Source organism: Rhamphochromis sp. 'chilingali' (assembly GCF_963969265.1).
Source record: "Rhamphochromis sp. 'chilingali' genome assembly, chromosome: 20".
NCBI lineage: Eukaryota > Metazoa > Chordata > Actinopteri > Cichliformes > Cichlidae > Rhamphochromis > Rhamphochromis sp. 'chilingali'.
The window spans coordinates 14,393,839-14,416,704 of NC_137947.1; the positions used below are offsets into that span (position 1 = coordinate 14,393,839).

The following is a 22,866-nucleotide window of genomic DNA, read 5'->3' on the forward strand; positions in this document are numbered from 1 at the left end:
TCATTGACCGCTTTTCTAAGGCGGCTCACTTTGTTGCTCTGCCCAAGCTGCCTACAGCATTGGAGACTGCTCGCCTGCTCACCACCCATGTCTTTCGCCTGCACGGCATTCCAGATGACATACAAATACAAAATGGCAAAATGGCGCCGGTGAGGTCGGCTGCCGTGCTGGATGCTCTGCCCTAACTTCTCCACTTTTTGCAGTTTTTCGTCACTTTTTGCTATATCTGCGATAATCTTGCATGGGCATCATGCAAAACACACAAATCCGCTACAGTAGAGACACTTTGGTTTCTATTGGTCTGCAGTACACGAACATTTCACCATGTTTAACTCCGGACCCAACCTGGCCAAAGGAGATCCTGAGAGAGAACAAAGGACGCGACCCTAAGCAACGGCCTCGAGGTAAAAGAGCCGGCATCAGGAACAGGCTACGGGTTCGCGCACACCGCGCACCCATGCCCAGTATCCTGCTAGCCAATATTCAATCCATCGAGAACAAGCTTGATGACCTCAGAGCCAGAATCAAGTTCCAGAGAGACATTCGGGACTGCAACCTCCTCTGCTTCACCGAGACTTGGCTGAACCCAGCGATACCAGACCACGCCGTGCAGCCGACGGGGTTCTTTTCGGTTTACCGCATGGACAGGACAATGGAGTTGGGGAAGAAAAGAGGTGGTGGAGTGTGTTTGATGGTGAACAACAGATGGTGCGACAGCACAAACATCTCCCCACTCACACGCTCTTGCTCGCCCAATCTGGAGCTTTTGATCGTTAAGTGTCGCCCTTTCTATCTCCCTCGGGAATTCACTGCGGTCATTGCCTGCACTGTTTACATTCCGCCTCACGCGGACTCGGACACTGCCTTATGTGAGCTACATGAGGCTCTCACACATCAACAAGCACTTCACCGAGATGCCGCACTCATTGTTATGGGAGATTTTAACAGAGTGAATCTCAAACGGACATTTCACAACCTTCACCAGCACATCAACTGCCCCACCCGGGGCATGAGGACATTAGACCACTGCTACACCCCGTTCAAGAACTGTTACAAGGCTCAACCCCTGCCGGCATTTGGAAAATCGGACCATTCCGCCATCTTCCTCATACCTGCTTACAAACAAAGGCTAAAGCAGCAACCACCAATCAGGAGGGAGGTCGCTCGCTGGACGGACCAATCGGTGGCCGCGCTGCAGGACGCACTGGATGACGCACTGGATGATGCAGACTGGGACATGTTTCGGCGCAGCTCTGATGACATCAACATGTTTACGGAAGCGGTTGTGGGATTTATCGGGGAAACTAGCGGACGACACAGCAGAAAGAACTATCATCCGAACGTTTCCCAACCAGAAGCCGTGGGTGGATAAAAACATCCGCGACGCTCTGAGATCACGCACCGCTGCCTACAATGAAGGGCTTGTCTCCGGTAATATGGACCTATACAAGGCTGCGTCCTACAACGTGCGCAGCGCGGTCCGAAAGGCAAAGCGGAGCTACGGGGAAAAACTAGAGTCACAGCTACGACAGTGCGACTCTAGGAGCCTGTGGAAAGGACTGCGGACTATAACGGACTATAAACGACCAGCTTCTTCAATGATGAATGCCGATGCTTCACTGGCTGATGAGCTGAACACGTTTTATGCTCGCTTCGACGCCGCAGCAATTAAAACAACAAACGGCTGCGCGCGCTCGGAGTGCACCAGTGAAGAAAATGCATTCGTCATCACAGAGCATGCCGTGAGGAACACCTTCAGGAGGGTGAACACCAGGAAGGCAGCAGGACCAGATGCAATCCCTGGCCGGGTCCTTAGAGCCTGCGCTGATCAACTAGCACCGGTGTTCACGGAGATCTTCAACCTCTCCCTGGCCCAAGCTGTGGTTCCCACGTGCTTCAAACAGTCCATTATTGTCCCTGTTCCAAAGAAACAACAGCCCGCTTGCCACAATGACTACCGTCCAGTAGCACTGACTTCAATTGTGATGAAGTGTTTTGAAAGACTGATGAGAGATCACATCACTTCTTCACTTCCTCCCACCATCGACTCACTTCAGTTTGCTTACCGGACTAATCGTTCCACAGACGATGCCATATCTCACCTGCTCCACACATCCCTGAGTCACCTGGACACTGGCAGAGGGAATTATGTTACTGTGTCAGTGGATCCTCAACTTCCTCACAGACAGACCCCAATCAGTGAGGGTAGGAAAACAAGTCTCCCCCTCCATCTCACTCAGCACTGGAGTGCCTCAGGGCTGTGTTTTAAGCCCCCTGCTGTACTCACTGTACACTTATGACTGTGTAGCCACATCCGACACCACCTCCATTGTCAAGTTTGCTGACGACACTGCTGTTGTGGGCCTGATCTCCGACAACATCGAGACGGCCTACCTGGAGGAGATTAGGAACCTGGAGACCTGGTGCCAGGAGAATAACCTCCTCCTAAACGTCAGCAAGACTAAGGAGCTGATCGTGGACTTCACTACAAAGCAGGCGAGGAATTACAAACCCCTCATCATCAGTGGCACGCCAGTGGAGAGAGTGGACAGTTTCCGATACCTGGGTGTCCACATCACTCAGGACCTGTCATGGTCCTGTCACATCAACACCCTGGTTAAGAAAGCCCGTCAGCGTCTCTTCTTCCTCAGAAGACTTAGAGACTTCCATCTGCCACTGAAGGTGCTCAAGAACTTCTACTCCTGCACCATCGAGAGTGTCCTGACGTCAAACATCTGCACCTGGTTTGGGAACAGCACCAAGCAGGACAGACGAGATCTGCAAAGGGTGGTGCGCTCGGCAGAACGCATCATTCAATCAGAGCTCCCTGACCTGCTGTCCATCTACACCAAGCGGTGCAAGTCCAAAGCTAGGAAGATTATGATGGACCTCTCCCATCCCAACAATGGACTCTTCTCACTGTTGAGGTCTGGGAAGCGCTTCCGCTCCCTTAAGGCCAAAACAGAGAGAATGAGGAGGAGCTTCTTCCCCCAGGCTATTCGGGCCCTGAACCAGGTGTAGGACTGGACTCTCCCAAACACGTCACTATAAGACTGGACTCTCACACACATCACCACACGCACCACCACACATTTCCTATAATCCTATAATTCCTATAACTTATAATCCTTATCTTTATAATCTCTTCTGCTATTTGCACATTCTTTACTGTAAATTCCTAAGTTAATTTGTAAATTTTTGTAGTAAATTGTAAATATTGTAAAACTTTTCTTCTGTCATTTAATGGTCGGGCATTGTACAGCTACAAGCATTTCACCCCCATGTCATACTGTGTATGGTTGTGTGTGTGTGTGACAAATAAAATTTGAATTTGAAATTTGAATTTGACATCGTGTCTGACCGGGGTCCTCAATTCACGTCCCGTGTGTGGAGGGAGTTCTGCACCTCATTGGGATCTAAGGTCAGTCTCTCCTCTGGTTATCATCCGCAGAGCAATGGCCAGTCCGAACGGGCGAACCAGGAGTTGGAGGCGGCCCTGCGCTGCGTCGTCTCTTCCAACCAGGCCGTCTGGAGCGAGGAACTGCCCTGGATCGAGTACGCCCACATCAGCATGACCTCCTCCGCCACGGGCCGGTCCCCTTTCGAAGCTTCTCTGGGGTTCCAGCCACCTCTTTTTCCCTCCATCGAAGGCGAACACTCTGTGCCATCCGTCCGGGCGCATCTGCGTAGGTGTCGTCGGGTGTGGAAGGCCACCCGGGCTGCGTTGTTACGCACCAAGGACCGCAACAAACGCTTCGCTGACCGCCGCCGGTCCTCCGCTCCCGCCTATACTGTTGGGCAGATGGTATGGCTTTCCACACGCTTCGTTCCCATCCGGGCGGAATCCAGGAAGCTCTCTCCTGCCTATATCGGCCCGTTCGAGATCTCGGCTTTGGTTAACCCTGTGTCTGTTAAGCTCAAGCTGCCTCGCAACATGAAGATACACGATGTCTTCCATGTGTCTCAGGTTAAACCTCTCCGGTCCAGTCCTCTGTGCCCGCCTTCCAGGCCCCCTCCTCCCCCCCGGCTCGTGGACGGTCTGCCGGCTTACTCGATCACCCGTATCATGGATTCTCGGCGGCGGGGGCGTGGCTTCCAGTACCTGGTGGATTGGGAGGGCTATGGCTTGGAGGAGCGGTCCTGGGTCCCTCGGGCGGCCATCCTGGACCGGCGCATGCTGCGGGCGTTCCATCGTCTGCATCCGGATAAGCCTGGTGGGTCGCCGGGGGGCTCCCGTTGAGGGGGGGGTACTGTCATGGTCCCTGTGCCTCACCAGCTGATTCTGTATTAGGCAACATGTTTTCTCTCTCTCTCTCTCTCCTGCCGGGGCGATGCTCATTATGGGCTCCCGCCCCTGGCCCACGCACCTGCTGCCGATCGGGATAATCACAAGGCCGATTTAAGACAGCAGCACTGTGTCACTCGTCGCTGGATCGTTGAGTTATCAGCGTCAGTCGCTCAGTAGATTGTAAATAAGGATCTGTGAGTTCGTTCCATCTGTTCGCCTCTAACTATAATCTCTGTGTACAGATCTATCCCAGACCTTTCCCTGCCTGCCTGTCATCCCGTGGACGAGTGAGTGGATGGTGTTTCCCCAGTGTGGGGAGTGAAGAGAGAGAGCCTTTGGAGGACGTCAGATTCCCGTCTTTTCCCTCACATACCCCGGAACCCTGGACCCCCCCCTCCCCTCCCTCCAGCACTTTGTAAATAGCATCACCTGGTGTCGTTGTGTAAATAAAATCTGTAAATCCTGTAAGGAGTCCCGGTCTGCGCCTGAGTCCGTTAACTGAAACCTGACAGACAGATATGTTGATTTAGGTCATCTATGAATAATTTCTAATCAAAATTGAGATACCTTTTGCACAACACAGCTCTGTTGGCATTTAAGCTTCAGTAGCCAATGTTATTTTTCATATTGTATCAAATGAGTTCTGAAAATGCTGTTTATCCACTTGATTTCACTGAAGAGCTTTTTGTGTATATCGATCAAGAACCTTATGTGTAAAGTCAAGTGATGCACATGAATACGTGACTGGTTTTTCAGTATCAGGAGTCCTAATACATGAAAAAAAAATTACATTACATTAATGTACAATGTCAGTTAACTGTTGGCTCTAAGATGGCAGCATCCTTTTCTCTCTTTCTCTCTAAGTGACAGCAAGTTTTGAACAAGCAAAGCGAATATATGATGGCTGTTCTGAAGCACTTTGATCTTCAGAATAAACGGTTGAACGTAGGCTGTGTCAGAGTGAAATGGTATATAAGCACTCGACTGGCAGAGTCTGCACAGGCATGTGAATGCTAACCTGCAAGGAATGAAGGCATCTGAGTTCAGCACTGCTCACTTGAGCCATACTAGAAAGAAACTGTCACGCATCTCAGCACCATTTGAAATATGACTTGATTATCCTAGAATGTGATGTGGTTCAGATCTTGCAAGCATCTAAAAATCTTTGTCCATAAAGCTGTGCTATCAGAGTTTTTTTTTCTCAATTTAATTAACATTTAGACTAAAAACTACGAACTTTCAGTAAGTTCTTAAAAATTACTTGCTTAGATCCAAAGATTTTCACAAACAAACGAGATGCTAGATGGGAAAGGGAATTCGAGCTGCATCAAACACTGAATCACTGCAATCAACAAGTAACAAAAGACTGACATTTTGACACAGAATAGGGGTCACCACCTCTGCCATTTAACGCTCACGCTCACAGACAGAGCCAATGATGCTGACCTGTTGTGCATACAAGTGAGATCTGAACTCGGAAAAGACTTTAAGCACCCGTCAACACACTGGTGATACTTTATGTGCCCAAAATGTAAAGACAACATGCTAAAATCAAGAAACAGATTGCAGAGACTAAGATATTAAAGTAAAAAAAAAAAAACCAAAAAGCTATATTGAGATGAAGAGATGAAGATCATCTGATGACACCAAGGTTTTTTAAGTGTGCTGGAATGATTTAGAACAGCACCTTCCTTCGTGAAGGATAATTGAATCTGATCAGCAGGTTGATGCATATTTGATTGTGTGCTGCAGCGTGATGTTGCTTGCATTGATAGCAAGGTGACACTTGCACAGTAATGACAAAATAATGACATCCGTCAGCCCCGTTTTTCTTCTCACCTGGTTGTGCATTTACGGTGCAAAGTAAATATAGCTGCAGTCATGGCACTTGGTACAAGTAAGCATAAACCAAATTTTTAAAGGAAGATCATTTAAAATGCAGCTTTTCAAACAGTTTGACAAATATCACCAAACACACAAAGTTTTCCGTACACTTTGACACAAACTCTGTCTGCTAGCTTCATAAATACACAGTTGTTATATTTTCCAGGGAGAGAAAAAAAGATGCAAGAAAGTTTGAGAGATTTTCATAGGTACGGACTGCTCAATTATGCCCTTAGTGATGGCTTAATACATTTTTAGTTTTTAGATCCGATGGATCTATGTGCAGCGTGTTGTTGAATTATGTTTCTGTAAAACATCTTGCATAACAAATGAAGTATACTAACTGTGGCAGGATGTGGTCTGCGGTTCCGCTGCAGAGGGGTGGTGCAAGCTGAGCCCAATATACTAATCATGCTCTCCTTACTTCAGTGATGCCGAGACCACGAGCTAGGCAGTGTGTGTGTGTGTGTGTGGGGGGGGGGGATTATTTGAGCAGCTTTGAGAGCAAATCATCAGAAGTTTCACTGGCAATACTAAATGCTCTGACTACACTAACATTGTTATTTAAATACTATATCAGGCAGTTTGACGTACTGTTGTAAGGTTTACAGTAATGGTGCAGGGCAGGCTGTGGCGTTCAATGTTAGATTACATCAAGGCTAGAAAACATCCGCTTATGTTTAAAGTGATGATGCTGAATAGATTCACTTACTGAATTCCACTTTTCATACTACCTTATGTCTAGAGGTTAGAAATCAGCCATGATAGCTTGTGAAACATCTGCTCACATTTTGTTGATTTCAGTTAAATCCAAAAACAGGAGTGAGTATCGGGGAAGCAGCTGACGTGATACAAATTGTGATTGAGTAAGCTGATTGCTTACTGGTTTCTGAAGTCAGGCTTTAAAGGTAAATGACTGCATTTTACCTGCTGTCATACTGTCTCTTACTGTTTTTGGAGCCAGAAGTGAACTACAAATAAAGAAACTGCAATTTTCAGTGCCAACTCTGATGACAAGTCCAATTTTTATTTCTTTATAAAAAGTATGATTAATAGATCATTTTTAGAACTTTGCTTACACTGAAATGTCTGTTTATGGCCACGATAGAAGACTAACATTCAATATCATAATTTTTAAGAAAATATTGACAGATTACAGGCCTTCTTATTACTCTCTGGTCTAAACCCAAAATAAAATGCTAAAATCAGTTTAAAATTATATGCAGTATCTCCCACTTTATCTGTAATGTTTTGTAAATGAAATATTTGAACAATTACTGTTACTGAAATTACTGCACCACAAAATAAGAGTTTAAAAATGAAGAAATGGAAGATCCTACAGTTTTAGTGTTTACATTGTGTCACGGTCCGGGGCAGCGGCCGTGTGGAGAGCGGAAGGAGGACTCAAAACGCAGCACTTATTCAGGTGTGAGGGTGATTTATTGATAATATCCAATATAAAGTGGGGATGGTAAAACAGAACTAAGGATGAACTAACTGGGAGAAACTACACAAAGAAATAGCAAACCTGAGCATGAAGGGAGAACAGCAGGGAGAGCACGCAGGGGATTACACCAGGTATGAACACAGACGACGCGACGAGGAGCAGAGGAAATCACACACTATAAGTACACAGAGAGACACTGGGAAATCACACACAGGTGGGGGAAACAGCTGGACCTGATTAACCTGACGAGACAGGGGAACACTAACACCAGGGACCAACAGAGGGAGCACAAACCCAGAACCCAGTGTCTAAAATCCCAAACACAAACCATCCCAAAACAGCCATGAATAATAATGAAAGTAATAACAATAAAGAACATAAACATAAAGTCACTGAGTCATGGTCGCAGGACCATGACAGTATCCCCCCCTCAAGGGCTGGCCCCCGACAGCCACAGAAACACACCACCAGATCCGGGCGGGCGGCAGGGGGCCCAGGACGGAGGGACCGGGCCAAGACCAAAGACGGAGGCCCCAGAGTCCCAAACAAATGTTCACAAAAAAAAAACCTCACAGGGGAGCAGAGTCCAAAACACAGTTCAGGCGGCCGGCCACGAAGAAGGCCGTGGCGGCGCGTAAAGAGTTCGGGAGGCCGTCCACGAAGAAGGCCGTGACGGCGCGCAAAAAGTTCAGGGGGCCGACCGTGCGGAAGGCAACGGCGGCCACTCAGGCGAAGAGGGTCCGGGGGCCGGCCGTGCGGAAGGCAACGGCAGCCACTCAGGCGAAGAGGGTCCGGGGGCCGGCCGTGCGGAAGGCAACGGCGGCCGCTCAGGCGAAGAGGGTCCGGGGGCCGGCCGTGCGGAAGGCAACGGCGGCCGCTCAGGCGATGGCGGTCCGGGGGCCGGCTGTGCGGAAGGCAACGGCGGCCAGTCAGGCGACGGCGCCCGGCCAGTAGTCTAGCCAGCGGTCTAGAAAACGGCCGTTTAGCTCCAGACCCAAACGAGGCTGGGCCAGGCGAGGCTGAAGGCACAGAAGACGCTGCTGCAGGCGATGGTACAGATGCTGAAGACGCTGCTGCAGGCGATGGTGCGGATGCTGAAGACGCTGCTGCAGGCGATGGTGCGGATGCTGAAGACGCTGCTGCAGGCGATGGTGCGGATGCTGAAGACGCTGCTGCAGGCGATGATGCAGACACGAAGGCTGGACCAGACGAAGATGCAGACACGAAGGCTGGACCAGACGAAGATGCAGACACGAAGGCTGGACCAGACGAGGATGCAGACACGAAAGCCGGGCCGGGCGAGGACGAAGCTGTAGCCGAAGCCGGGCCGGGCGAGGCTGAAGCAGAAGCTGAAGCTGGACCGGGCGAGGATGAAGCTGGACCGTGCGAGGATGAAGCTGGACCGGGCGAGGATGAAGCCGGACCAGGCGAGGATGAAGCCGGACCGGGCGAGGATGAAGCCGGACCAGGCGAGGATGAAGCCGGACCAGGCGTGGATGAAGCCGGACCAGGCGAAGCTGACGCTGGAGCTGAAGCTGGGCCAGGCGAGGATGAAGCTGAAGCTGGGCCAGGCGAGGATGAAGCTGAAACCGGGCCAGGCGTGGATGAAACCGGACCAGGCGAGGATGAAGCTGAAACCGGGCCAGGCGAGGATGAAACCGGGCCAGGCGTGGATGAAGCTGGACCAGGCGAGGATGAAGCTGAAACCGGACCAGGCATGGATGAAACTGAAACCGGGCCAGGCGTGGATGAAGCCGGACCAGGCGTGGATGAAGCCGGACCAGGCGTGGATGAAGCCGGGCCAGGCGAGGATGAAGCCGGGCCAGGCGAGGCTGCGTCCTCAGGCTGAGGCGTGGTAGTAGCAGGTGGTAGCGCTGCAGGTGGTGGTACTGCAGGAGGCGGCGCTGCAGCCACGGGTGGAGAAGCAGCCACAGGTGGAGAAGCAGCCACAGGAGGCCGGACGGGCTCCTCGGGCCCCCCAGCCGACGTGGCAGCCGGTGTGGCATGAGGCCGGACGGGCTCCTCGGGCCCCCCAGCAGGCGAAGCAGGAGGCTGGACGGGCTCCTCGGGCCCCCCAGCGAAAACAGCCGCAGAACCAGCGGGCACACACAAAACAAAACTAGGAGGCACGTGGGCCTCTGGCACACATGAAACAAAACCAGTAGGCACGTGGGCCTCTGGCGCACGTGAAACAAAACCAGTAGGCACGTGGGCCTCTGGCGCACGTACGGAGGGCTGCAGCTGCGCAGAGCACTGACCCTGCTCAGGCAGTGACAGCCCGGTGCAGTTCACAGCTGGCATCTTGGCCTCCAGGGGTCCAGAGTAAGCTGAGGGCAGTAACCCAGCCTCTGGGGAAGCCCCGGAGTGAGCAACAGTCTCTAATGTTGCCAGCTTTTGAGGAACAGGTCCGTAGCGAAACAGTTTGTCTCCCTGCCCAGAAACAGCGGTGGAAAAACAGTGCGAAAATTGTGGCTCAGCCATTACCGGAACTGTGGGCTGTAGCGATGCTAGCGGTGGTGGTGGCTGAGTGGCTAACTGGAGCGGCGGCAGAACGGGTAATTGAGCCCTTAGGGAGGCTAACGGTTGAGCCACAGACCTGGGAGCTTGTGGCTGGACACAGAACTGAGCCGGAGAATGGTGATAAAGTCCTGGCTCAGAAGGAGCGGCAGAGAAACAGTCTCTCGGTTTTACAGAGGGTTTGTAGACGCCCACTTGCAAAGGATCCGTTACCACGAAGGTAGGTAAGCTATCTACACTGTCTCTCATCCCGCTCTGAATAGCCCCAGAAAACAGAGTCCCAGAATCTGGGGAAGCCAGAACATGTCGCTCGCTCACCGCCTCGGGCTGCTCGAAAGTAAAAGTAGACGGGGGGTGAAGTCCGAGGTCCAAAAGGAGGAACTCCCGCTCCCACAAACAAAGCGAGCCCAGAAGCCATGGGAGACCGGTCACCAGACGCTGTAGCCGCCTCTCTATAGCGCGCTGGGACGTGCCACCCGGGTTTTCCAGCCACCGGTCGATGAGCTCCTGTGTGGCATCGATGAGATTTTCCCGTAGCTCCCTGGACGGGTTAAGCGCTGCTGGGTCCATGTTGTGTTCGCGTCGTACTGTCACGGTCCGGGGCAGCGGCCGTGTGGAGAGCAGAAGGAGGACTCAAAACGCAGCACTTATTCAGGTGTGAGGGTGATTTATTGATAATATCCAATATAAAGTGGGGATGGTAAAACAGAACTAAGGATGAACTAACTGGGAGAAACTACACAAAGAAATAGCAAACCTGAGCATGAAGGGAGAACAGCAGGGAGAGCACGCAGGGGATTACACCAGGTATGAACACAGACGACGCGACGAGGAGCAGAGGAAATCACACACTATAAGTACACAGAGAGACACTGGGAAATCACACACAGGTGGGGGAAACAGCTGGACCTGATTAACCTGACGAGACAGGGGAACACTAACACCAGGGACCAACAGAGGGAGCACAAACCCAGAACCCAGTGTCTAAAATCCCAAACACAAACCATCCCAAAACAGCCATGAATAATAATGAAAGTAATAACAATAAAGAACATAAACATAAAGTCACTGAGTCATGGTCGCAGGACCATGACACATTGTGAGGAAGCAAAATGAAATAAAATATTATCTTTTACTATACAGGAGAAATATCCTTGTGAAAATCAATCTATGTTTGTAGTAGTTGCAAATAATCTTCTCATGACCTCTGACAGTAAATTCAGCTTAAATTATATACCTATAGACTCCATTTATTACTTCTAGGCTGACTTATTGTAATTTATTATTATCAGGATGTCCTAAAAACTCCCCAAAAAGCCATCAGCTGTTCCAAAATGCTGCAGTGAGAGTACAGACAGGAACTAAACGGAGAGCCAAATCAATGACGGAACCAATGAAGAGAAGCTATATTGAATTCTCTTCATTGGCTCCTTGTTAAACACAGAATTTAATTTAAAATCCTCTCCCTCACATAGAATATCTTAAATAATCATTCCCCATCTTATCTTAAAGAAATTATCGTACAGTAGCACCCCAAGAGACCACTTAACTCTTGAACTGCAGACTTACTTACTCCTACTCCTAAGACTCTTAGGGTACTTAAAAGTAGAATGGTAGGCAGAGCCTTCTGCTTCCAGGCACCTCTCCTGTGAACCAGCTCCCAGTTTGGATTCAATTGAAGTTGTGGAAAAATACATGTAGAATTTATTTAGAATCTCCATCTAAAAGATGATGAAAACTAAAAACTGAGGAAACAGCTTTGCACCAGGCTTTCCCCCATTTCAGGAGCACCCCTGTCAATATACCTACTATGGCCTGCTCAATAAACAACCTAATATAAAATGACTCGAGAGGCGCTAAAACTCATGTCTGCATAGTCAGAAGCACCTCCCAATTCAGGAAATTAAATACTGAGCACAAAATTAGCTTACAGCAGAGCTCAATCCAGCATTCAAAAGACAATAATAAAGAAACAGTGGGAAAACAAATTTAATTTCATTAAGAGAGTGGGCCTGCTTTACATTTGCTTACAATCAAAACGTCCTTCAAACATCAGACAAAACTCCCCCTGACATCCCCCAGGACCACGACGATAAAAAGAGTCCTAAAGGACCGGGACCTGGTTTGGGATTTGCTGGATTCAAACTAGACTGGAGCCGAGGAGAGGTAAGAAATAAATAAACTACAAACAACAGATCAAAAACAAATCCTAAAACTATTATTTAGTTTAGCTGCAACACAGCAAGGTTACAAGAACTGAGTGTTGTGTTGAGAAGTCTCAGGCTTCCCTTTGATGAGGTTAAACAACAATAACCTGAACTGTGGATTATTTGGGATTCTTTTTATATTTAGAATGAGAACAAATGATCCAGTTGACAGCCCAATTAAGGTTTTTTAAATCAAAATTAACATAGCACTATGATGCTGTGATGCCTAGGAACTATAAAAAGGACTAATGCACATTATACCATAGATTTATAAATATCAATATAACCCAAACAGCTGATAATGTTTGTCCTGAAAACTCCCAGTAACCTACTTGCAGAAACTCACACGTAGATAATAAGTGCATGGAAGCTGAAGCAAAGATAATGAGCGGCTTTTAAAAAAAAAAATATTGCTACATATAGCAAGCCAGAATCACTCAGGTGGAACTGGAACCAATGTACTGCTAAAAGCTATTAAGTAATGGACAAGAGGTGATCAGAAAAACACTCGAGCTGGATAATATTTCCTTGTTTCAGCTGGATAGCTGTGCATACGATTATTGAGTTGAATTGTTGCAGGCTCTGTGTGGTAATTAGTTAGTTAGTTCAAACAGTTTCTACTGTTGTTATAGTAAAAAAAATAGTATGGAGGACTGCTTCTTTTTTTTAAAAGAGCTTGTGATCAATTATTCTTAAACAAAAAAGACATAAATGTCAAATAGTCCTGTAAAATTTAACATGCATGTTTAAATTCTTGTTTGAACTTTCGCCAAGCATTTACTGATTAGAGCATCACACAGGAGATAGTACTGTTTCACAGGACATTTGCTGCTCTACTTTTTATATAACAGTATGATTTATTATACAAGTACACAGATTTGTGTGGTTCAAGTTAATGTATAAAATATGCTGATTGATTTTCCAAAGAAGGTTATCTCTTTAGTCAGCAAGTCAGATCTGAGATGTTGGCGCGCGCGCGCGCACACACACACGCACACACACACACGCACACACACACACGCGCACACACACGCGCACACACACACACACACACACACACACACATATTTATACAGCACTTTTATTCTTTGTCTAACATTTACACACACACACACACACACACACACACACACACACACACACACACACACACACACACACACACACACACACACACACACTGCAGTGGATCAGCATCAAGGGAAATTTGGGTTTCAGCATCTTGCCCAAGGATCCTTCAACATGCATTCTACAGGATCCGGGGATTGAATCACCGACCTTCCGATTAGTAGATGACCCACTCTACCTCCCACGGCCACCCCTGCAGCTGCCTGTGGGTGTCTTCCACAGCAGCAGATGTGCATGCCTACTTCAAAGATCTCTCCTCTCAATGCAGTCATAATAAGTTTACATATAAGTTTATCATTAAAGGCAAAAAAAGGGCCCGCATCTGCTTCTGATATACGTTGCTGGCGGATGGCAAATAATATACCCGCTGCCCTTTATAGGGCACATTGCCAAAAAATGAAAACAAGTAGAGTGCGTTTAAAAGAAAATCTAATCTCTTATAATGTGTTTTCAGCAGACATTTAAAAACAGACTATTGATTTTGTTGACCTAATGAGTGAGGAAGTGCCATTCCAAAGTTTATGCACTAAATGTTAAAAAGCTTCATCATTTGTGGATTTAAAGAAAAAGCGTGGACCAGTTAAGACCAGGGTTGGACTGGGACAAAAATCGGCCTGGGCATTTTGACTAGAGACCCACCAGGTATTACAGGAAAAGCCATAAAGCCTTTGAATGAAAACAGACACTGTTGTGACAGTGATGTACACTGTCTTGTTGGTATATGTATGATTTCTATACATTTTACATCAGATAAAAACTTTGGTTGTCAGATTCAGATAATTATTTATTAAAAGCTAGACATTTTAAATGAGAATAAGAAAGAAAAGTATTTCTTTGTGCCCCCCTTTCCCTGTTAATGCACTACCTGGCCCCTGGGAAAACTTTGCTAGACCCGCCCCTGCACAGTTACCAGCTTTCAGCTACTACAGTTCATAACTTCCCTTCAACTCATTCATGTCACCTAAAAGGTAAACCTGTTTCTCCATCACCTGTTCAGCTCTGATGATTCAGTAAGGACATCTCCTGGTTTCATCTTCATGTTTCCCTCTCACCAGATAACCAAACCGATATCAAGACCAGCAGCTTTTACAGCTGTGGCTCCAGCAAACATCAGCTGATAGTAGAAATTAATATTAAATAAATTCTAACAACAGCTGATCAAGCTTAAATGTGCTGCTGTTGTTTAGCGCGACATCCGCTGGTTTCCTCTTTCTGGCGCAAAGTGGGAGACAAACAAACAAGACAGCAATCCCGATCAGCTGATCATTGATCAGTTTCATGATTGAAGTAGCAACAGGCGAGAGAGGGGCAGAGAATGAGAGAAGAAGAGCCAGCTGACAGCGTAACGACACAATAACTTTCTCTGAAGGAGGGACCATTCCATTTTTTTTAAGGAGCAGTTGGCAACTCTACTAACTAACCTTATGAATAAAATAAAGTTCACTATCAGTAACATCATAGCACCCACCCAGCTGTATAGAAACTCAGTCATGTTGGCTACTATGCAGTACGAGTTATTGTAACTTACTGTAAAAAATCAGCACAGCGAAAATAAACTCCACCTAAACTTGGTTTATATCTGACCCAGATAGACTGCAGGTCATAACTTCTTACCTGATGTTCAGTTCACCTGACACTCGGACTGCCGCCTCGGGTCTCTCCTCCTCCTGCCTCCCCTTTCCCTCATCCACCTGCTGGCCTCTGTGAAAGCTCCGCCATAGAAACCACCACCAAACAACTGAGTTATTTTTACACATCGGTCAGCATCGGGCCCGCCCACCGATGGCCAGTCCAGCTATGGTAAAAACCAACTGAAGTTTGCAATGAAATAAAGAGACAATTAAAGTGTGATTAACTGGCTGTATCACTAGTTACAGTGGGGCAAAAAAGTATTTAGTCAGCCACCGATTGTGCAAGTTCCCCCACTTAAAATGATGACAGAGGTCAGTAATTTGCACCAGAGGTACACTTCAACTGTGAGAGACAGAATGTGAAAAAAAAATCCATGAATCCACATGGTAGGATTTGTAAAGAATTTATACGTAAATTATGGTGGAAAATAAGTATTTGGTCACCTCAAACAAGGAAAATCTCTGGCTCTCACAGACCTGTAACGTCTTCTGTAAGAAGCTTTTGTGTCCCCCACTCGTTACCTGTATGAATGGCACCTGTTTGAACTCATCATCTGTATAAAAGACACCTGTCCACTGCCTCAAACAGTCAGACTCCAAACTCCGCCATGGCCAAGACCAAAGAGCTTTCGAAGGACACCAGGAAAAGTATTGTAGACCTGCACCAGACTGGGAAGAGTGAATCTACAATAGGCAAGCAGCTTGGTGTGAAAAAATCAACTGTGGGAGCAATCATCAGAAAATGGAAGACATACAAGACCACTGATAATCTCCCTCGATCTGGGGCTCCACGCAAGATCTCATCCCGTGGGGTCAAAATGATCATGAGAACGGTGAGCAAAGATCCCAGAACCACACGGGGGGACCTGGTGAATGACCTGCAGAGAGCTGGGACCAAAGTAACAAAGGTCACCATCAGTAACACACTACAACGGCAGGGAATCAAATCCCGCAGTGCCAGACGTGTTCCGCTGCTGAAGCCAGTGCATGTCCAGGCCCGTCTGAAGTTTGCCAGAGAGCACATGGATGATACAGCAGAGGATTGGGAGAATGTCATGTGGTCAGATGAAACCAAAGTAGAACTTTTTGGTATAAACTCAACTCGTCGTGTTTGGAGGAAGAAGAATACTGAGTTGCATCCCAAGAACACCATACCTACTGTGAAGCATGGGGGTGGAAACATCATGCTATGGGGCTGTTTTTCTGCCAAGGGGACAGGACGACTGATCCGTGTTAAGGACAGAATGAATGGGGCCATGTATCGTGAGATTTTGAGCCAAAACCTCCTTCCATCAGTGAGAACTTTGAAGATGAAACGAGGCTGGGTTTTCCAACATGACAATGATCCAAAACACACCACCCGGGCAACAAAGGAGTGGCTCCGTAAGAAGCATTTGAAAGTCCTGGAGTGGCCTAGCCAGTCTCCAGACCTCAACCCCATAGAAAATCTGTGGCGGGAGTTGAAAGTCCGTGTTGCTCGGCGACAGCCCCAAAGCATCACTGCTCTCGAGAAGATCTGCATGGAGGAATGGGCCAAAATACCAGCTACTGTGTGTGCAAACCTGGTAAAGACCTATAGTAAACGTTTGACCTCTGTTATTGCCAACAAAGGTTATGTTACAAAGTATTGAGTTGTATTTTTGTTATTGACCAAATACTTATTTGCCACCCTGATTTACGAATAAATTCTTTACAAATCCTACCATGTGGATTCATGGATTTTTTTTCACATTCTGTCTCTCACAGTTGAAGTGTACCTCTGGTGCAAATTACTGACCTCTGTCATCATTTTAGGTGGGGGAACTTGCACAATCGGTGGCTGACTAAATACTTTTTTGCCCCACTGTACCTACTCTACACTTACTTGATGCTTTGTTAGGAAGACCTTGGTAGTTTTGGAGTTTTAGAGAACGGTCTTATTTCTTCATTGAATACATTTAACAAGGTGATGGAAACATTTCTCAGAGATTTTGGTCATGACATGGTTACATTACAGTTACTGCAGATTCTTTGGCCTCACATCCATGCTGTGAAGAGCTCCTTCCATCATATACCTAAGGCAGTGTTTCCCAACCACTGTGGAGTGGAACATAGGTGTTCTGTGAGAAATGATCAGGTGTGCCTCGGAAGATTATCTGGTTCCACCTGATTGGTACTCTGAGCAATTGACTTTGTGCACGTTAGCATATGCTACTTCCGGTGCGGAAACTCCTGTGGGGAACTTTGTTTCCGGTGTCCTATTCACGCCCTGTTTATGGTCCAAAACAAGTTAAGCAAATGAATGAATCAAGCGGCAATTTACATTTCTATAGATGTCTTGGGCATTTACCCAATATATCTGTAAATGATGTTCATCAACTTGTCGATATTTTTTCCCCCGCGCCTCAGAGCAAAAGAGAAAAGGGATTCAAATATTATATTTCTCAGCTGTCCCTCATTTATCGCGGGTGTTATGTTCTAAAAATAACCAGCGATAGGTGAAATCAAGTAGCCAATTAAATTTTTTGACGGTGCAAAACGTTTCGTGGACATCGTGGACATACAGTACTGCACTTCAGAGTCACACTGCTAGCGATCGATGCAGCGATTCTGTACTGTACATGAGAGACGTCACGGAGGAGATCGTCTGCAGCGATCAGGACGCAGGACACAATGTGACGTAAAAAAAACGTGCAAACTTGCACTAAAAAAATCTGTGAAACAGCGAGTTGAAAGGTGAACCGCGTTATTAGCGAGGGACCACTGTAATTTTGAAGGTAAGTCACAACATACCCTTCGTAAATACTAATGTATAGAAACCCTTACCAACAATCATTCATTTTTTGTGTGGCTTTTTTCACGGTTTGTTAACATGCTGTGTGGGTGTGTACTTGACTAGCTGATATCGACATAACGGAGGAAACATCTGGTTTGACTATTCTTCACCTGTAGTTTGAATGCTGAACATTTGCCTGTTTAAATCATAAGACCAGTCAGTATACAGAGATGTGCTTCTGAATGTGGACGATGTGTCTTCTGCTGCAGTGATGCAGTTCTGTGTTGCTTGTGTTGAGTGATGTAAACAACTGATCGATCTAAACTCTTTAAGCGTCAAAATTGATCATTAGATTTTTTATGACACAACAGTGGTGAGTGTTCCCACCTTCTGCTCTTTGTAACTTAACGCGATCTTTCCGTTTTCGAGTTTTGGACATGATTTTGGAGTATATTTTCGCAGTAGCGATTGACCGCAAAGTAAAGCTACCGGAAATGTACAACCCCACATCCGGTCTCAAACCAGGAAGCTAGCATTTTCTCGTGCACAGGGTCAATTAGCGTGAGTAACATGCAGAACAATTACATTCTCTTCCACTAGAGGGCAGTACAACTGCCTGCTCTAATTAAATGGGTTGCCAACTGCCAGTAAAACAGAAGAAGGCAAAGAAGAAAGAACATCGTGTAAAAGCAATAGAAAAATATTTGAAAAGAAAATTAGTCAATCTGACCTGGTTCCTGGAGAAATTCCGACCCATATTAAGACCCTAGCGTGAGTAGTGGTCAGAAGAAGAAAAAACGTGTACTGTGGACAAACTGAGCCAATTCTGCTATACCTGATGTGCAGGTAAAAATGATCAATATGCTTTTTGTGATATTTTTGTTTTGTGTGCCGTGTGATTTTTCTAATGTGAAATATGGTTTTCACATTAGAAAACCATATTTCAGTGAAACACTGCCCTAAGGTGCTCTGTTGGATTGAGCTCGGGTGACTGTGGAGGCCATTTGAGTACAGTGAGCTCACTGTCATGTTTAAGAAACCAGTTTGAGTGGGATTTGAGCTTTGTGGCAATGTACTTTATCCTGCTGGAAGCAGCCATTAAAAGATGGGTATACTGAGGTCATAACAATGCTTAAGAAGGCTGTGGTGTTTAAACTACACTCATAAGGGGACCAAAGCGAGTCACGATAATATCCCTCACACAAGTACAACACCAGTAGCCTGATCCAGTGATTCAAGACAGGATCATGTTGTTTCATGTTGCTCATGCTAAATTCTCACCATACGAATGTTGCAGCAGAAATTATGACTCATCAGAGCAGGCCACATTTTTCCAGTCTTCTATTGTCTAATCTAGATGAGCCTGTGTGAATCACAGCCTCAGTTTCCCATTCTTTGTTGACAGGAGTGGCGTCCAGTGTGGAATTTGGCTGCTGTAGCCCAGCACCAGAATTCAAGGTTTGAGATCTTATGTGTTTAGTGATCCAGTTTGGTATACCTTAGTTCTAAAGAATGGTTATTCGAGTTTATGTTACCTTTCTATCATCTCAAGGCAGTTTGGTCATTTTCCTCTGACCTCTGAATGAATAACGCAACCAGAGGGATGGTTTTCTGCCCAGTAGATCAGCAGTTTCTGAAATATTCAAACCAGTCCTTCTGGCAAAAACAACCATGTGTCACATTCAAAGCCACTTAAATTACCCTTCTTCCCCATTCTGATGCTCAGTTTGAACTTCAGTAGGTCGTCTTGACCGTGTCAACATGAGGAGGAGCGCACTGAGTTGCTGCCATATGTCTGCCTCATTGTATTGTTGTGTTAACAAGAAGTTGAGCAGGGTAAGTAGCCCTAATGCAGGGGTGTCAAATTCAAATACACAGTGGGCCAAAATTCAAAACTGGAACAAAGTTGCGGGCTAACGTTAATATTGATTGAAATATATTTATTCCTCCAGATATGAGAATGAATCTTTTCTTATGGACTCAAACATGTTTCGCTGAAAAACTGAATATGGAACAAGCAAAGCTTAATACTAAAAAAAAAAATATATATATATATATATATATATATATATATATATTAGCTGGATAATACCAGTAGGCCAACTCTAATAATAATTTGGTATGGCTTCACGGGCCAAATGTAATTAGGCTGCAGGCCAAATTTGGCCCGTGGGCCAGAGTTTGACACCTATGCCCTAATGTTTCTGATGATCTAATGACAATTGCCCGCCCATTATTAGTTGGAATTTTAGCTAATGTTTCAGTGCCTATGGGGTAAAATGTTGGCATGGGAAGGGGAGAGCCTTGAACACAAAGTGTACACACTGTGTCCAAGGTTTAAAAGCATAATAATGTTGCAAACATTTTAGCAAAAAGCTTCTTGTAGTTACACATCCATCACATACAGAGCAGATTTATTAGTGGTTTCTCTTTACTTTTTACTCCAAGTTCAGTCTCTGCCAACTCTCTGAGGGAAATATCTGGTGCTTTAGTTGCTTAATGTTATGCTCGCCAGGTGGTCGCTAACATCGTCAGTGAACAGTGAAGTTAATACAGGCAGCAATTTGATGAATCAAAATTTGTACTTACAGCAGCAGGAAAGAAATGCTAAAGAGGATTACACTGAAAGACCCTCTACGAAAAGGAAGACTAAAGTTTTAAATTGAGTACCTACTGTACAATGTGTGCCTGAATCCATTACAGCAGCAAGGCCATTTACTATGAGAACAAATACTTTCAGCTCTAACAAAAATTCCACTGGATTCCTTTTCCCTTATAGGAATAAAAAATGCAACAGTAAATGCTGATTTTATGATTTTTTTTTCTCTTTACTTCTGTCTATGGAAGAGATTCTCCAGGCAGGGGTGACACCTTTGTTGTCACTTCCTGCTGTTCATAGCAGGTAAAACTGCAGCAAGAGAAAACAGCACACAGTGCAGGAAACAAAGAAAGAGAAGCTGCGATGATTTAAAAGATTTGCGCTGTGCTTCCTCATCTAACACTGACAGTTATAATGAGAACCTGTCATCTCTGGCTTTGAAACTCATGGCCATACTGATTAAACACACACGGACCCCTCCAATGTCCTTAATTGCTCTGTTCGGCAAAGAAATGCAAATTTTGCTCATAAACAAAATGACTAATTTGTTTCCTAAATGACTTCCTGCTCTTGAAGTATTTACTAAAACATTGATTACATCAGCAACCAGGTATTGTTAGTAAACCAGTACTATAAAGCACATATTTTTTGTAATCTGAGCTTTAAAAAGCAAATGATAACCCTGCTTATTTCACTTAACATGTTTAATATGAAACTGTTGAACATTAGACTGTGAATAGCTGGCCTGTCTGATTTCTGGAATCGTAACTTATCCACTCATGTATCATTTTCAAAGTGTCTGTTCACTCCATTGTGAGACTAAAAGCATAAAAGGGGAAGTAGACTCTGCACAAGGGTGGAAAGCTGTTTTCTGAAAGCATCTACAAAATTCTCTTGGACAGCATTTCCAGTGGCCCATTTCAAAATGTCATCCACTGTCTGGGGAGTGGGTGTTGCATTAAGGATAATGAAGATGGCAAGAGGGTGAATGCTGTCTTCCTCACTGAAATACCATACAAATTGTTAGATTGATAAATGCTGCCTAAAATGACAGGTAATGTGGCACACCTTCAGCCTTTCAAGCTGGAGTGCAATTCTGCAGTGCGCAGCTGCATCTATGCGGGGGCCCTTTTCCTTGTTACCAAAAAAAAGTCTAAAAATAGCTAGTGGGAACCCTGAGATGAGGCATAGAACACAAGCCTGCACAAAGACAGCTTTCAAAGTTGAAATAGATCAAAGTGCAAGCGGAAAAAGAGCAGGTTATTTTAGTGACTGTGACAATCGAGCTTCAGTAGAGCATAACTAAGACTCCCACACTGACACAAAGAAGGAGGTTCTCAAATGTGTGGTAGCAGCCCGATAAGAAATTTCACAATTAAAAAAAACAGAGCTACAGGTCAGTCTGACTTCTCTTTGCTAAATAGTAAAACTGCCCCTGCTGCTAAACCATTGAGAAAATACACCAGCAACAAAGCAGTCCAATAATGGAATTTCGCAGACAATAGGTCTGCAAAACTTGCAAGTTACGCAAATGCACGGTGTGAAATAATTTATTTTTACTCGATGTATCTTCAAAGAAATCAAAAGGTTACCGATTTTCCAAAATTAACCTCGCTTTCCTGGACTGATTGACGGTTTCTCCTCCTCATTGATGCTTCCACATCAGCAGAGGCGCGACTGCGATTAGTGAACATCACAGAGGGGGGGAATGCGCTTCTAGTTATTGATCGCTCTTGATTTGGATTTTTCTCATACTTCAAGTAATATTTGCGCTGATATTATGGAGAGGTGGGAAAAGTTGCTCGAAGTGTGCTTTTGCTTTATGATTTTTGCAAGTTGTTAAGATGAATGGAGAGAGAGAGAAATGAATGCATTTAAAGGTACGACTCACCAAGCGAGTTCCCAATGAGTGAAACGAAGAATACAATAATGTAAGCCACAATGAGAACCCATTCATACTGCTTGGGGTGTAAATACTCTCTCCAAATGTATCTCAGAAGTTCCTCGTCGTCATCCAAGGTGGGATGCACATGTAACTCCGTGCTGTTGGGTAGATGTCCAGACGATAAGCACTCCTCGCAGTCCACGTTCCCAGTGATGCCAGACATGCTTCCAGGTGTTTTGTGTGCCCGATGAACTGCAGCTGTTGCTTGTGCGTCTGCAGTGACCGCAGGTTGTTTGAGCACACTGCAAACGCGATTCTAAATGCGCTCCGCACGGACCACTCGTCAGAATGACGCTGGTCTCCCTTCTGTCTCCATTCAAAGCCACTGCAGGGTCAAACACCAACACAGCAGATTGCAGCGAGCAACGAGCTCTGAGCTGCAACCCGAATGCCCACTCGCGTAAAAATAGAGAGAAACGGGGTGTTCAGGCATTTCTGCGGGGAGGGGTGCATGAACAAGGTTTG

General features: G+C 46.0%; 1 protein-coding gene across 1 annotated transcript in view; it reads right to left on the bottom strand.

The window, feature by feature from the left end:
• hcrtr2 (hypocretin (orexin) receptor 2) overlaps positions 1-22,662 on the bottom strand; it is a 40,310-nt gene extending 17,648 nt beyond the window's left edge. Inside the window, exon 1 of the mRNA XM_080869205.1 lies at positions 22,348-22,662. Coding sequence (XP_080725331.1) covers positions 22,348-22,564 — 217 coding nt within the window. The 5' untranslated portion in view covers positions 22,565-22,662. The remainder of the gene's footprint in view (positions 1-22,347) is intronic.
• Positions 22,663-22,866: the final 204 nt, after the last annotated feature.